At 46.6% G+C, this 17,078-nt stretch overlaps 1 protein-coding gene across 1 annotated transcript in view; it reads right to left on the bottom strand.

The window, feature by feature from the left end:
- Wipf3 (WAS/WASL interacting protein family member 3) overlaps window positions 1–11,306 on the bottom strand; it is a 29,004-nt gene extending 17,698 nt beyond the window's left edge. The window contains exons 1-5 of the mRNA XM_029535274.1: window positions 11,165–11,306; window positions 5,279–5,427; window positions 4,828–4,960; window positions 2,732–2,866; window positions 908–1,657 (exon numbers count right to left, since the gene is read on the bottom strand). Coding sequence (XP_029391134.1) covers window positions 908–1,657; window positions 2,732–2,866; window positions 4,828–4,960; window positions 5,279–5,427; window positions 11,165–11,306 — 1,309 coding nt within the window. The remainder of the gene's footprint in view (window positions 1–907; window positions 1,658–2,731; window positions 2,867–4,827; window positions 4,961–5,278; window positions 5,428–11,164) is intronic.
- Window positions 11,307–17,078: the final 5,772 nt, after the last annotated feature.

The raw sequence follows: 17,078 nt of genomic DNA, 5'->3' as shown, positions 1-17,078 counted from the left end.
TTAACAGTTCATGTGTTGTGGTATGTTTGTATGTGGTGCACATATATGTGCATATTTGCTATGTGGAGTGTGTACATGTATATGTATGTGGTGTGTATTGTGTATGTATATGATGGATGGACCTGTATATGTGTGCATATATGTGTATGTGGTTTAAGTAGTATGTGTGTGAGAGATGGACTGGTATGTGTGTGACATGTATATATGTACTTGTGTGAAGAGATGTGTGTTCATCAGCCTGGGCATGTGCTGACTGTTTCTGCATGTATGCATACATGCACAGCAGTATGGCTGCACTGGTCTCTGCTGCATGTAGCCCTTGCATGCTCTCGTCTCTACAGTGTGTGCTTCATTCACAATCCTCTCTGGGAAGGAAGTATTCTTAATTTGGCTCAATACACAATCTTGTTTTCTTCAGTTGGCTGGGGAATCTGAAGAATGCAGACTATGTTCCAGTGGGACAGGCTGCAGCTGGAAGCCAGACAGGTGTCACTCAGGTAACTAAATCAGACACCTAGTCCTGGAAACTGGCTGCACCTGACCCAGAGAGGAGGTCCAGAGCCAGCCCTCCCCATTGCTAGATCCAGACCAGTGTCAAGCATCCTCCACACTGTGAGAGACACTCGTCTGCCTGCCACCCTATTTGACAGACAAGAAAGCACAGAGAGGCGAAGTGGTTGCCCCATAATACCCAGCTAAGCAATGGCTAGAGGATCAAGGTCAGAATGTCTGGCACCGTCGGTGGGATCTAGGATAGGGCTCCCAGCCTCCCTCAACAGTGGCTTCCATCTCGAAACAAATAGTAAGGCCCCACAAACGGGCCAGGCTTTAGTGTTCTGACCGAGACTAGGTTTGAACCTTGCCACTGCGTGCACGTGGCTCAGAGGAGCCTCAAACGCTGCTTTACCTGGGCCTCGCCGCTTCTTCTGCAGGATAGCCTGAGGGCCGGGAGCACCTGGAGGCGTGGGCAAGGCCTTCTGCGTCTGGAAGCTGGGGGATTTGGGGGGCAATGGGGGAGGAGTCTCGCTGCCGCTGTGGTTTGAGCCTGGCAAAGGGGGCGGGGCCACAGCGGCCCTCGAGGAGCAAGAGGCATAAGTGGGGAGAGGTGGTGGCGGAGGTGGAGGTGGTGGTGGTGGCGGCGGTGGAGGAGCTGGAGGTTCTCGCACCTCCTGTGCAGGGCTGTTGGGCTCTGAGTGGAGCCCCGGGTACCCACAGGGTGGGAGGAGAGGGAGCGGGGGTGGGATGGGTGGTAGGTGCAGTGGGGCTAGTTGGGGCCTCACTGCCTTGTCGCTCAGCGCAGAGGCTGGGGGCAGCGGGGGCGGAGTCGGGGGAGGGGGCGGAAGAGGAGGTGCGCAGGGTATAGGAGGTGGCACCACAGATGGATTCACCTTGGTTGGAGGGACAGGCGGGGACACCAACTGGGCTTTGATGGGGGAGGCTGGGGGGAGGGGCGGAGGCGGAGGCGGGGGGGGGGGTGGAGTGGGAGGCGGTGGGGCAGGCACACTGGGGCGAGGAGGGACAGGCCTGGCAGAGCTGTGTGTCTCTGAGGCATTGCCTAGCCTGGGAGATGCAGGAGTGGGAAGGGGGCCGCCTATGGCTTTGGTAGGGAGCCGGGGAGAAGGTGCTCGGGAGCCAGGGCCCTGCCCAGACTTGCCACCTGGAAGTGAAACACATTCAATGTTAGAACTGCAATGTGGGAAGGAAAAAGTCCAGGTGACGGGGCGGTACACGCGACTCACAAGCCTGATGTCCCTGCGGCTGAGTAGTAGACTGTGCAGGCTCATTGTGAGGCTGCACACACCCGCAGCAGCCACGAGGCCCCTCTCAGCTGCATCTGCCCTCCGCCAAGGCAAAACAAGACACCCCTTTCTACCCCTTACAGCAGCAGTGTATTTGGCTAATTTTTAATACAACGATTTAAAAAATACTGAACGCTCACTGAAGCATAAATTCACGCTATGAATATATGGCCTGCTAATGGTCTTAGTGACCAAATCAGGCCCTCCTGTGTCACTTTTGTGTGTTCTGTCAAGAGGTGAAGTTTACTCCCTGTCCTGGCTGGGCTTGTTCCTCGCTGTGACTAACCTAGAGGAAGGAGCAGGAAGTAACTTGGTAGACTTAAGTTAGTTCCTGACAAACTTCCAGGACAGTCTCTAGAGTCTACGCACATCCTACTTCTCTCTTGATACCCAACACTGTGACAAATCCTACAGACTTGCAGATCATGTGGCTCTGAGGACAGTCAGTCCAGTTGTTCTAGCTGGGGCCCTGGAGACAGGGAAAGTAAGCCACCTCACCAATTTGCAGCTGTTTGCAGATGCTAAGGAGCTTAGGTAAGACCACCCTAGATTGTTAATAGACGGAATTACAGTCTAAATAAGCAGTTGTTTAAAGCGCCTACATTTTCACACTTGACTAGACAACAATGTCTAACTGATCTGGTGATGGAGATTCGTTACAACTCAGCCCAAGCTGGTAGACCCACAGCACTGTCACGTCTGTTATGAATGGCTGTCTAACATGACACCTTTGCTAAACAAGTCATTCTCCAATTCTGATGATGCAATTTACATAGATGAGATTTAAAAAGATCGTCAGAACAAATCTGGGATTTGGGAGCTTCCAGGATTGAAGTTCTCGAATGCACATCTTCTTGCTATATAACTTCTTATGAATCATGTATCCCACGTGAAGAAAGACCACCAGGCCACCAGGTTGGACCCTTTCTTACCTGACACATCTCTCTGGCCTGCCGGTCTCAACACAGGAAAGCCACCAGCAAAGAGATCTCCCAGGGCAGGGGGTGTGTTTCCTCCCCGGGCATTGCTGCCAGCAGCTCCTCCCTCTTTGCTGGTTCCTTTTGAACCTGGAGAGAAGAGGCAGGAAGATGAGTAGGAAGAGCCAGCAGGCCATTCCCACTCTAGCCCAATGCCACCATTTTCACTGCGTGTGTTCTCATACCTAAGCCTGTCTGCTACCCAGTCTAGTCCTATCAAAGTGCTTGACCATCTGTGGCTCAAATTAGAAAACTCAACTGACACTGAAAGGTCTAGACCTACCCCCCTCCCCCCCCACAAAAATCCAAGCTTAACCCACTCCGCCTTTTTAACTTCATATTTTTTTTTTATTTGTGGATCAGAATGTCCAGGCATGAGTCATCAGTGACCCTGCCTTCCATATACAGTGGTCACCAACCATAGACACTCAGAAGACACTCAACATAGACAAGAATTCCTGGATTGAATGAGGTCTCAGGTATCTGGACACTTGGTCCCCAGTTGGTGGCACTGTTTGGAAAGGTTTAGGAGGGGAGTGGCTTTGTTGGAGGAAGTACATCACTGGGGGTGGGTTTGAGAGTTTAAAGACTCTGGCCATTTCCAGTTGCTCTCTGCTTCTTCATTGTGGCTGAAGATTTCGCTCACAGCATCCAGCTCCATCTGCAATGTCCCCACTCTGCCAGCACAGCCTCTCATCTCTCTGCGACTGTGAACCCAAGCAAACCTTTCCGTCTATAACTTGTCTTGGACATGGTGTTTTATAATAGCAATAGAAAAGTCACTAAGACACAAGCTAAGGCTAACACATGCCGTTAGGGCAGGCTGCCCACTGTTGGATGAGTGGTCAGATTACTCTGAATATTACATGCAGTACTCCTCGGTGTGATTAGGCAGTAGGTAGGACAGTAATATGCATCAGTCTGCTAACTGAGCTTAACCAATTAGACAATGAGTCCAATCAGAAATGGACCCTTATTACAATCAGTGTTGAAAAGGTTTCATTTAAAATATGTCCATTGGGGCTGGAGAGATGGCTTAGCGGTTAAGAGCACTGACTGCTCTTCCAGAGGTCATGAGTTCAAATCCCAGCAGCCACATGGTGGCTCACCATCATCTATAATGAGACCTAATGACCTCTTCTGGTGTGTCTGAAGTGTACTTATATATAATACAATATATAAAGCTCACAGTGTACTTATATATAATAAATAAAATAAATCTTTAAAAAAAAGTGTCTGTCTTTGGGACTGGAGAGAACAAAAGACCTGAATTCAGTTCTCCTTGAGCAGCTCACACACATTGGCAGCTTATAACCTGCTCCAACACCAGTCTCCAAGGATCTGGTGGTGCTCTGGCCTCTGCAGGCACATGTACTCCATCATGTACATACACACAGGTGGGTACGCACATGCTTGCACGCACATATACACACATACACACATACTCACCTACACATAATTAAAAAGAATAAAAATAACTCTGTAAAATTGTGTGTTTGTGCCCTAACACATGTAGTCACAGGCACTGAGGTACAATACTAGCTACAGGACTATTTTTGAGAATTGCCATCATTTTGAAATATGTGAAATCATAATAATACCTTGCATTACAAAACGTTTCTGGATATAACATGTTAACGTTTTGCAGTCTTGACCAAACGTAAATGGTTTTTTTTTCATTTGCATAATTTTCATATTGCATTCACATTGCAATAGCATCGTGCATGTAATTGATGACACTCAATGGGACAGTTAAAAATGGTGAAATTTGTTATGTGTACTTTATCACAATTTAAAAATGATATTTATTATTTTTATGAGGGGGTTTTGTTGTTTTGTTATTGAAAAGTAATGAAAGATAATGCAAGCTCTACCACCGGTGGCCTTTCAGAAAGGAGTGTCTGAGTCTCTCGCCTGGTGGCCTGTCCCTGAAGCAGGTCCGAGGTGGTTTGAGAGTGCATAGGTCACAAATGCAGACCAGCTAGAGTTGAGTCTGACCATGCTCTGTGCAGCCCTGTCCTGGGCTCCACGCAGGTTGCTCACTCACTCACCCTCGATCTGTGGGGCACTGCGGTCATTGATCTGGGTGACTTTCCGCAGGCGTGTTCCTTGCTGGATATCAGCCAACAGTGCACTCCGGCCTTTCAGATCTGGCTTCCTTAAGCTGGGGGTGTCTGTGCTGACCTGCAAGGGAATTGGGATTTAACTGTTAAAAAAACAAATAAACAAGGGAAAAAACCCATAGCATGTGCAGAGAAACAAAATGCTCTATCAGCTGCATCTCTCTCTCTCTCTCTCTCTCTCTCTCACGGGAGTTCTGCTTTTCCTGCCCCATTTCCAAGGCCAAGGACTTTATACCATTATCTACAATCTCAGGTCACGCCCACACTTCTCTCCATGGGACATCAGATGGTCTCTGTACTAGAAGTCTATACACTGCTCATCTTGAGCATAAAGTCCTGGTGGTCTCAAGGAGCCCCTAATCAGATCCTTTTCACATACCCGAGCTTCCATTTTTGCACCCGTGGCTACTCCTAGATTCTGAATGGACCTATTGTAGGCCACTGTGCCTTTTAGCTGCAGCAGATTCAGGCTCTGGGAGCTGGCTTTATGGGAGATGTAATGACCTTTGTATGGAGTGCAGTGGAGAACTAGGAAGTTCAAGGGAAATAGGGTTCTCAAGGGTCAGAGAATTAGAGAGACAGGAAGTCAGGGGTCACAGTGTATTTTAGTGACTATATACTCTACTTACTGGGTGAGTGAATGATGGGTGAATGAATGAATGATTGGATTGGATCCAACAGGTGTAAGGCACCCTGTGAATTCTCCTGAACATACACTTGTGCCAGGGACACAGGCATACCCTGCAAGGGGCTAATTCCTCTGTATCACAGTGCATGGCTGAGTAGCCACTGATGGTCACAGAGACCAGGGACCAGGTAAATCAGGCTTCTGGGAAGCCCCACACAGTTCCTGATGGGGTGCTAGGCTTTGAAAATCCTTGTTCTAGTCAGAAAAGTGGGACAGTTACAAATGCTCGCATGGATTCTAAGAGACTGGAGCTTTGGCTGACTCACAGCTGAGTCAATACACCCTGAGGTCACTGCTATCCTACTGTGGGCCTGTCCTGTCCTTTTAACCCACCTTTAGGAGAGCAACAAACAAGCAACCTCACCTGCCTTGGGTTTCCCATGTGATGAATTTTTTAAAAAAGATTTATTTATTTTATTTATATAAATACACATTGGAGCTGTCTTCAGACACACTAGAAGAGGGCATCAGATCCTATTACAGATGGTTGTGAGCCACAATGTGGTTGCTGGGAATTGAATTCAGGACCTCTGGAAGAGCAGTCAGTGCTCTTAACCACTGAGCCATCTCTCAGCCCTCCCACCCCCATGTGATTAAACTTTTACAGCCTAAGCTAAGGCATAGCTTTAATCTTGTTATGTGGTCTTCCATGCCCCTGACCCATGAGTAATTCACACATGCATGTATGTTACCAAAGTAGATGCTGAAAAAGGCAAATAGCTCTGAAGCAAAGTCATACAATAAACATCTGCCTTCAGCAGTGGAAGCAACGTATGCACCTTGCTTGACGGCATCTGTCTGTCTGTCAGCTGGGTCAGTTGGAGAAAATAAAGTGTCAGCCCTTGTACAACCCTGCTAAAGATTTTTATAAGGGACCTCCCATTCCTTCTTCATATGATACTTTTGTACTGTTCACTACATACAGAACAAAAGCCCTTTGTTAATTAAGGACACACACACACACAGATTTACAAGACAGCATTCAGGTAGGCACAGACTCAGGCTCATATCACAGACAGATTAGAGACAGGAGAGAGAGTCTGGCTCGCTCTTGGTTAAATTACTCCAAGATTTCTTTTCTTAATTTGATACCGGCATATATTATGATTCTGGGTTTATAACTAATGGATCTATCTAATCCAATGCAGAAAAGAAGATTGGATTGCTTGACAGAAACTCCTGGATGTGCATCATCAGAGTCGCTGTGTTCTGGGGTAAACATAAGGAGTCCACCAGTGACTCTGGCTTGACTTAGACCCTCCACAAGTTTGAAAGGCATACGCTCTAAAGCCCAATTTGTGTTGCCTGGAAACACACTTCGTGAGCCTTGAGGAGAGGCTTGTGGATGATGGTCAGTAACATATCTGTGGACCGGGGGGCTCCAGTTCTACATCCATCAGTACACTTAGACATAGCTCAAATGCTTTTATGATACATGTACAATAGGGTTATTTCTTACACAGCGTGGTTTTAAAATATTCTGTACAAGCCGTTAAAATCAAAGTCATTTAAAACTGAAGGAGTAAAAGCATGAGGACCCTAGGCAAGAAGGACACAACTGTTCTTGTAAAATTGACCTTATGATCTCAGGTGTGCTTTGTGAATGGCTAGGGATGTAATTCTCTAAGTACAGGATGAACAGCAATGGAAGTCCTATTCTGATGTTGGTTTGGGGGGAGGTTTATAATGTTCTGTTTGAGAGGCACTCATGTGGTGAGAAGTCCCTATCCCCTACCACTCCTCAGGGAAGGATCATCTCACCCACTTCAGACTCAAGTTTTTAAAATTTTATTTTATGTGTATGGGTGTTTTGCCTGTGTGTATTTTTATGTACCATATACTTACCTGGTACCCTCCGAGGTCAGAAGAGGGTGCTATATCCTCTGGAACTGGAGTTCCAGAGGATTGTGGGTAGGCGCTGGGAATCAAACTAGGGCCTTCTAGAATATGAGCCAGTGTTCTTCACTGCTAAACCATCTCTCTCCAGCCCCTCAGTTTCACTTACTGCCTGAAGACATCCCTATTCTATGATTTTGCCCATTACAGATGTTTCAGTTGAGGGCCATGGAGACTGATGCATTGAAATCATTATCTTAATTTTGCTACTTATTTAGCATGTGACTCAGTACATGCCTGGTGACTCTTACATGACAGATTGACAAATGAACACATTCTCCAGCACACTGGTGAACACTCATCTCCTGACTCTCTCCTGCTCCTGAGTTTGCCCTGGCAATTTCCCACTAGAGGGCTCTTCTGTACCTGCCACCATAAGGCACCTGCCAATCTCTCTGTGAAGCAGGCCAGGGAAGAATTGCTAACTTCGCTAACTTCTCAAAAAAAAAAAAAATATATATATATATATATATATATATATATATATATATATATATATATATATATATTTAGTGGATTTCAGACAAAAGAACACATTCATTCATATGTTGATGATTATACTACACACAGACAGTCATTTCTACTCAAGCTACAATATTTGTCAGTCTTCCAACTATAGTGGTTTAAAAAAAAAAAAAAAAAGACAACCCTACGAATCCTTGTTACCATGGTGACAGGATAATGAAGCAGGAAGAAAGAATTCCTAAATACCCACTGAGCATTTTTCCTCTGTGCCAATCCTCACCATTGGCAACTTCACTAAAATCATAAGCAGGGAAAGGAAGCAACCCTGGGCACTTTCCCTGTGGAAAACAAGCTCACAAATTGTATGAAACACCCATCGTGTCATCCCTGCGAAGACCACTCTCCTTTCTTCCCGATAACAATGCGATCAAGAACAAAGATCTGTCTGCTTCCACCCAAAGCCCTGGTTCACACAGTTGGCTCCTGTAAGACTCAAAAGAAGTCATCCAGGAACTGAAAAGGCTGTGAAATCACACACAAGACAGGCACATGAGCCTTTTCTCTTTGGATAAAGAGGCTGAAAGCCAGAGGTAAGCCAATAAGCAGATTAGAAATACCAAAATCAAATGACAGCATCACAGAGCCAAGGGCCGCAGTAGAGTTGGAAAGGTGGCCGCTCTAACTTGGATACATTATAAAAGCCATCTGTGTCCCTTTGCTGTTCCAGTAAATGAAGCAGCAGAGCGGCGGTTGTTATCTGGGCAGGGGGTGACAGTCTAGATCAGAACTTTGACGTGTCCTCCGCTGCACCTCCTTGCTTCCCTCTGCCATCTGGCCTCCGTGTAACACCGTCTTCTGTGAGAAAGGCTGACACCAATGTCGCTGGTTCTCCTCTCATCTGAAAAGCTGTTTCTTTAAGAATATGAATGTATGTCTTTTTACTTTTATTTTATGTGCAGACCAAACGTGTGCCTAGTGCCTGAGGAGGTCAGAAGAGCCTCCTGGAACTGGAGCTACAGAGGGCTGTGAGTGGTTATGTGTATCCTGGAAACTGAGTCCGGATCCTCTGGAGGCTTAGACAGTGCCCGCGGAGAAGCTTCTTTCTGCACTGGACGGATGTTTGCTGAGGGGACAACAGAGTTCAAAGAGCAGAGAGCCAGTGTCATAAGTCCTCCTGAGGCTCAGCAAATGTCCCACAGAGAATGGGAAGGTCCTAAGGGCCAGAGCTCCCAGGGGCCCGCTGTCAAACTGTCTCCCAGATGTGACGGGCCACTGCACTCATAAGCTCTCTATAGTTGTGGATGCTGCACAAGACTTTTTCAGGATCAATCTGGTCAATATCCTGGCATGCATGGTGTGTGTGTGTGTTCATAGTCCTACTCCTAGTTGAGAAGCTACAGGTAGTTCATGACTACCAGAAGAAAGAAGTCAGATTTCTCAGAAGTGGTGGGTAGGTCCCAACCTATAAAGGCTAGTCCTACACTCATTTACATTTCGGTTACACTAATTAAACTCAATAGGTAATCTATCTATCTATCTATCTATCTATCTATCTATCTATCTATCTATCTATCTACCTATCGTTTATCATCTACAGAGTGTGGAAGGACATAATACTGAAAGAAAGATGGGATAGAACAAGCTAGAGAAAAGCTGAAGGTGGGGAGTGAGGGATGAATTTGATCAAAATAAAATGTATTCAAGTATGAAGCAGGAAAAGGGCCAGTGGTTGTCCCAAACCAAGCCAGGTTCTTCTTTCAAAGATGATCTAAACCCAGTACCTGTATTTGCTGGCTTTTGAAGCTAGCATATAAAGTAATAGGTTTAATTCTGACATGTCATTTTGTTCTTATTCACCTGGTCTGCTATTGCTCCTCCCTGTCCTCCTGCCTCTCGCTGGGCCCCCTCTCGCTGGGCCCCCACACCCCAGAGCCTCCTTTCTGCGTCCTGGTCACAGGCTTTCACTCACATCTTTCTTTTTTTCCTCTTCTCCTTCCCTGAAAGTGTCTTCCTCCTTCTGATGAAGTCCTTTGTAGTTTCTTGACCCACCCTCACTTGCATATGCATATTGAAATCTAGAGACTGCCCCACCTGGGGATCGATCCCAAAACAACCACCAAACCCAGACACTATTGCATATGACAGCAAGATTTTGCTGCCAGGACCCTGATATAGCTGTCTCTTGTGAGACTATGCCAGTGCCTGGCAAACACAGGAATGGATGCTCACAGTCAGCTATTGGATGGAACATAGGGCCCCTAATGAAGGAGCTAGAGAAAGTACCCAAGGAGCTGAAGGGGTCTGCAACCCAATAGGAGAAACAACAACATGAACTAACCAGTATTNCCCCCCCCCCCCGCCCCGAGCTTGTGTCTCTAGCTGCATATGTAGCAGATGATGGCCTAGTNGGCCATCAATGGGAGCAGAGGCACTTGGTCTTGTGAAGAATATATGGCCCAGTACAGGGGGAATGCCAGGGCCAGGAAGTGGGAGTGGGTAGGTTGGGGGCGGGGAGGAGGGTATAGGGGACTTTTGGAGAGGAAAGGAGATACATTTGAAATGTAAACAAAGAATATAACTAATAAAAAAGAAAGAAAGAAATCATGCATTGTTGGTGTTTCTGCATCTGCCCCTACCTCCCTTCGCCCAACGATTTCAGTTCCATTCACCTTCCTGCAGATGTCAGATTTATTCTTTCTCTTTATGGCTGTTACAGTGAAAAGGGGTGCACAGGTTCCCTGGCACCTGGGGCCTGCACATTATCTCAGCGCTAGGCTACCCCAGCAGCCCTCATACTCGTGGGCAGACAGGTCTCAGCAGCTTCGGCAGTTTATTGCCAAGGCAGGATCTGTACAAGGACAGCTAGAATAGCCTCCCACCTGCTGCTGTACTTTTCGTGCGGAAGAACACAGGGAACTCTGAATCCAGGAGAGAGACGGAAATATCCTGTGGAGGAGGGGTGGCGACCCACTCTCCCCCATCAGGCCTGACACAATGTTCTCTGCACTCCAAATGGTACCTAAGTCATGCTGTTCAAGAACGAGGGCGGTTTTTTTTTTTTTTTTTTTTTTTTTGTGCCATACACAGTCTTATGCTTCATTTTTTAGAATTCCAAATGGCAATTCAAATTCGTGAGCAGAATCAACAGCCTGTCTAACCTCTGCAAAAGCCGGGTATCCATACCAAGGCTGCATGAGCACATGCGCAGAAGCGTACTTGCGCGCTTCTCGCTTGGAGACAGGATGTGCTGCAGAATACAGGTGACGGGCCTTTTTACTACCCTGTAAAAGGTTATCTCATGCAATGATGCAACGCTGCTGTCTAGATGAGGCACTGTTGGCTTCTTTCCCTGCCCCATTCCTTCACAAATTCCTACATTGTCTCTTGGAGCTGTGTCATAAAGCAAGCTCTCATGCTTGCGTCCAGCCCTCCTCCACATAGCAGCCAGCTTGACCTTTTCAAGGGTAAGCAGGCATGCTGTTTACCATGGCACTTTCCTCCATAAAATTCTTTTCTGTCTCAGAACTGCTCTTCTGAATCCAGCTCAAAATCCCCTATAGCACAAGGTCCTTAGGGACCAGCCTAGATTTTCCATTTCACCAGCGAGCTCACCTCCAGACCCTGACTTGGATCTTTTTATCCCGGCATTTTGGCAATCTTCCAAGAAGCCTCGGGATCCTGGAAGGCTCTGAATTCCTAGGGCAGTGTTCCTACCTTCAACAGAGCACCTGCCACCCAGATCATGTCACTCCACGAATACCTGCAATGGCCTTCCATCTCAGATAGAATAAAACATTCATGCCCCTGCCTGAGCTCCCATGTTCACCCGTAAACAGCAGCAACAGCAGAGATCGCAGAACACATTAGTTTAGATATTACGTTAGCATCTGGGGGCTGTTCTCTTGATCCTCCGCAAGTCCTGGGGACTATTTATAAATTCATTCATCCGTGACAATGGCTGTATGTTTTGGTTGGAAATCCAGTCTCTTTACATGTCTAATGTCTTTTTGAACTTGTGGCTCTGGGGCAGTTGGACTTCTGGTTCTCTATGTACATGCCTAAATCTTTCTCTCTCCACAGTTACTTACTCCTCCTCTTATGTAGCTCCCTACTTTTCAAATGATTTCCTATTGAAGGGACTTCAAGACTTGGTATCAGAGAATACGGTTTTTCTGTTTGTTTGTTTGGCTGTAGTCATTGTGTAATGGTCCTGACTCCACAGACCCCAGCCTGCCTGTTCTTAGACAGCACCCGAATGTGGGAGAAAGCTGCAGCCCTCCAAGGCTATCTCAAGACTCTGATTCCCCACAGCGTCCTCTCACCCATATTCTGTGGTTTGACTGAGAATACACCCCACCCCCATAGCCTCATCTACTTGAATGCTCATCACCAGAGAAAGGCACTGTTTGCAAGGATTAGAGAGGTTAGGGGGTGTGGCCCTGTGGGAGGAAATTTGTCACTGAGGGGTTGGGGGTGGGGTTGAGGTTTCAAAAGCCAGTGCCAGGCCCTGGTTCTCTCTGCTTCCTTGCCTCCAGACCAGGGTGTAGCTCTTAGCTACTGCGTGGTGGTGTGCACCAGTGCTTGTCTGCATGCACAACACCACACTCCCCGCCATGATGATAATGGACTAAACCTCTGAAACTGTAAGCCAGCCCCAAATGAAATGCTCCATTTCATAAGAGTTGCCTGGGTCATGATGTCTCTTCACAGCAATAGAACACTGCCTAAGACATATTCCTAAGCTGTTGTTGATGATCTGGGTTTTTTGTTGTTGCTGTTGTTGTTTTGGGGTATTTTGGGGGGGGGGGATTGGGTTTTTTCGTTTGTTGGTTGGTTGGTTTGGTTTGTTTTTTTCTTTTTTCTTTTTATTTTCCCCTAGAAACACAAATTCAATTTGAAATCAATCTTTTTCAATGTTCCAACATTCCTGGGATTTAGGAGTAAATTTTAAATTTTGAGAGAATTTGATTTTAAAACCCATGTTGGATCTGAAAGGATAATTTAATAACTATTAAGAAAACCAGACTTACCTGGGCCAAGAGTTTAAAGCTAATGAACAATTCGTGCTGTGAACAGCACCCATACAGTGGGCTCCATGCTGTGAACAGCACCCATACAGTGGGCTCCATGCTGTGAACAGCACCCATACAGTGGGCAGCTTTTCCTCTCTCCTCTAGGGATGTCAATGCAAAACCGGCTACCACTTCAAAGAGAATAGGAGTTGATTCTGGAGCCATACAGAAGTGGCCATGGCTCTGGAACAGATTAGGTCATCCCAAATGCCACAGTCCAAAGTGGCAACAGTTTCACAGTGTTCTTAAAATAGCAGAACAAAGAAAACCCCTATGTCAAGGCATCTTTCAAAGACATGGGGGGAGGGGCCCTAGTGGGTTACAGCAGGGTGGGGAGTCTCAGGAGTAGGCCTTGGATACTGTCTGATGACATTCTAAGGAGGCCTTTGAGTTGGTGGAAACTAGGGATCTGTGTGTATCTCCTGCCCTCCTCCCCCCAAAAAAGTATCTTACCTGATAGCCACAAGGATGTTAGATCAAACACTGAGGTGGAAAACAAATGGCCTTAAGGGACTAAAGGTAGAGAAATAATTTGCTTTCCAATTTGCAACATTCCAGCTCTGCACAGCCACAGACATCACAGCATCCTCCCCATCCCCCATCAGCCTTCTAGAATGTACTAGTGTGCCTCTTAAAACAAAACAAACAAACAAACCTGGGAGCTTCATGTTACAAACACTGCCAAAGAGAAACATGGCCCTGTGAATAGTTTGCAAATTCTATGATCTTCAACCCCAGCTCACCACTCCAGCATTTCTCTGTCTGGTAGGGCGATTCTTTCTCCCCTTGTCTGAAACCAAAGCTCATGGCTATTGTGGCTCCTCTATCTTTCTTGTGATATAACAGAGCTTCCACAGAGACCCGGCTCCCTCTCTCCGATCATGAATTCCAGGCATTATCTCCAGGCCTCTGTGTGTCTCAACCCTTTTCAGGAGCCTTTGAACTACTCGAATTGGCAATAGAGTGATTGTGGGCACAAAGTCCAGTTTTTGAGTGAGGCCCAGACATGAAACAGGTTCTACTTCCTAGAAGCACAGAACCTTTGGAGAGATAAGCCCAGGGAAGTCTGACTCTCGCTATACCAAGCTTTTCAACCCTTTCAGAATGATGTCACCCAAGAAATGCAAGGCAGGCCTATAGTTGGGACAATTGCCCTCTGGCCTGGGACCAGGGTGGCCCATGTTGCTTCACAAGCAATGTGAGGGGGCAGGTAAGAGGTATCATAAGGAAAAGGGAAGGCTCAGGGAGGGACGGCAAAGCTTCAGAGAAGGTTGGTACCACAGGAGCAAAGTCCTAGGGCTCTGCCAGTGCCAGAAGGACAGTCAAGGCTGAGTGTTGGCTCCAAGAACTGCAAGAACTGCCGGGTGAGGGTATCAAACGCCTTGGTGTGGGAGGGGGTGAGGGCTGAGGGGGTGGGACTGTAAGCGCTGGATGGAAAGTGCAGAGTAACCCTATGCTGTGCAGGCCACAGATGGCCAATACCCCGCGCTGTAAGTTACCTGCACCTGACACTCCCTTGTCAGGTAACCCTCAGCTCTTAGATGCCAGCCTTGCTGGTGTCTGCCTCTTTCCAGCTCTTCCCCTCACGCCTCCTTGCTGGTTGCAGGCAAGATGCAGTGTTTATATGGCTTCTAGACCGGGAAACCATAGGGTTTCTGAATATTGTTCACATGCAAAGAGTCAGAAGTAGAAAAAAGCAAGGAGAGGGGGGAATGACAAGATAATTCCGAAGTATTATGATAAGGTAGATGGATTTAGACCCACCCTATTGCAATCACCTTTTCTTTGCACAGAACCCATAAGAAGCTCCTAGACCTGGACATGGACTGGATCCTTGAGAAACAAGGACTCCGAGATTTGTTCAAAGAGCAACCAACATACTTCTCCTCCACTCCAGAGCCTTCGTGGGCCCAGATCTACTTTGTATTAGGATAACACAATACCTTGACTTCTTCAAGTGTCCTGCAAACTTGGGAAAAGAATAACAGTCACTAAATACTCTGTGGTGAGGATTTAATCATTTCCATTTTTTTTAAAAAAAAAAAAAACACATTTTAAAATCAGTGAGTGGCACTTATGAAATACTCAGTAGATGTTGGCTATTAATATCTGCACTCTCTCATAGTTTCCAACAGGCTCCCACCTTTTCCTGTTTTAAGGCATGTGATTCCTGGCATAAAGCCAGAGATCAAAAAGAAGGTCCCAAGCGACAGCTGGGGTAGCCTCTGGAATACCAGTTCAAACTGAAAAAGAATGGGGCCATCCTGAGCAAGGGAGTCTGGGAAAAAAGCCAGATGGTGACCAGCACAAGGAAAGAGTATGTCTGCTCTCTTCTCTGCCTCTGAAAAACCCAAAGATAACCTCAGACTGCAGGAAAAGGGGGAAACTGTCTAAGACAGGCACTGACTTTGAGCAACTTCATAGAAGGACGGAGGAGATGCAAGGAGAATGGAGTGATATGTGCAGCAGATGCCGATCTTAAAATGAGACAAATACAATCGTACAATCCCAATCGGTTCTATAAGAATCATGTTTATACCTTGTAATCCTGAATTTCATGGATTTTCAAACTCTCAGAGAAGTTTTAAAGTCAAAGTGAGAAACACTCAAGTATGACTACACAACAGAAGGCAGAATTTTTAATCCTTAACTGTGAAGTACACACACACACACACACACACACACACACACACACACACACACCGTGCACTCGGTCTCAAACCTGGGACAAATGGTTGAGGTGCCTAGTCAATATATCAAGGCAGATCTGGCCCCCAGTTCTCCCGGCATCCCTCAGCAATCCTACCTGTTGCAGGATCCTCCTGGGCAACATACTCCGCCCCCTACCCTAGACGTCTCCATCCCAGGCACTGGGCTAGGCTTCCCTTCCCTCAGCTGCCCTTCCCTATATCCATTTTGGTTACCTGGCCATTTTGTCTGCCCTTTAGCCTTTTGGTCTGGCTCTCCCCTCCACCTCCCCTTTCTCCTCACAAGGTCAAGCTCAGGGTCACCTTCACTCTGAACTCTCCCAGATGCCCCTGCCTCTGGCTAGTGCTCTCCCCTTTATCTACAATAAACCTTCTCCTCTGGCATACCCAAGAACAGTCATATCCTTTCTTTTTTTATTTCTTTTTTCTGTCTATCTACCCATCTATCTGTGTGCATACATACACACACACACACATGTGTGTGAACTGCCAGTCAATCAAACAAATTCATATTAACACATTGTAAAAATGAAGGAAAAAAATCACACGTTTACATCAATTGATTAAGAAAAGGCAGCAAAACAACAAAAATCAGATCCTTTCATGGCAGGAGCTCTCTTCAGACAGAACGGGGAAGGCACTTCATTCTCACTGCCAAGATAAACCCAGTGGGGAAGTGTTCCTGCTGTCAGGAACAAAGCTAGGCTCTGCCCTCTCATCTATTCAACATCATAATGGCAATCCTGAGAGAGCAGTGAGGTGTGCAGTAGGAAAGAAAGATAAAACTATCTGTTCACAGGCTGCAAACAGTCTAGCAGAAAGCACCTAGAGCCAGAAAAGGAGTCAGAGAGGTCATAGTTGACAGGGTCAGCACCCCAAAACCAAGCTCAACTCCTTAAACGGGGGATAAACAACTCAAAACCAAATATTAAAAAACCCTTTAAAAATACTTCCAAGTATAAAAGAACCACACAAAATCCAACAACTGTGCACAGGGTATGGGGTCTACAGAACGTGGAATTCTGATGAAAGCAGATCTGGCCCTCAGATCTAGCATCCTTCCATAACCCTACCCATGTAACAGCCAGAGTCCTCCTGGCCAACATATCCCGCCCCCTATCCTAAATCAATAAAGATGTCTACTCTAGCTACTGGAGGATACAATGTAGCAAAGAGAACAGGTCAATGTAAAGATTCGGGTAGATTTAAAAATAGACATTGGCATGGTGAATACAGAGAAGCAAAGGAACTAGAGAGGCAGAAACATCTGGAAACTACCAGAAGACCCTTCAGCGAGGGGGGGGGGGCTAGAGTAACAAAATGTGGATCAACAAAACCCAGGTAAGACTG

Source organism: Mus pahari, chromosome 2 (assembly GCF_900095145.1).
Source record: "Mus pahari chromosome 2, PAHARI_EIJ_v1.1, whole genome shotgun sequence".
Classification (NCBI taxonomy): Eukaryota; Metazoa; Chordata; class Mammalia; order Rodentia; family Muridae; genus Mus; species Mus pahari.
The sequence above is the reverse complement of the archived record's forward strand: the minus strand, read 5'-3'. Positions and strand labels throughout refer to the sequence as shown.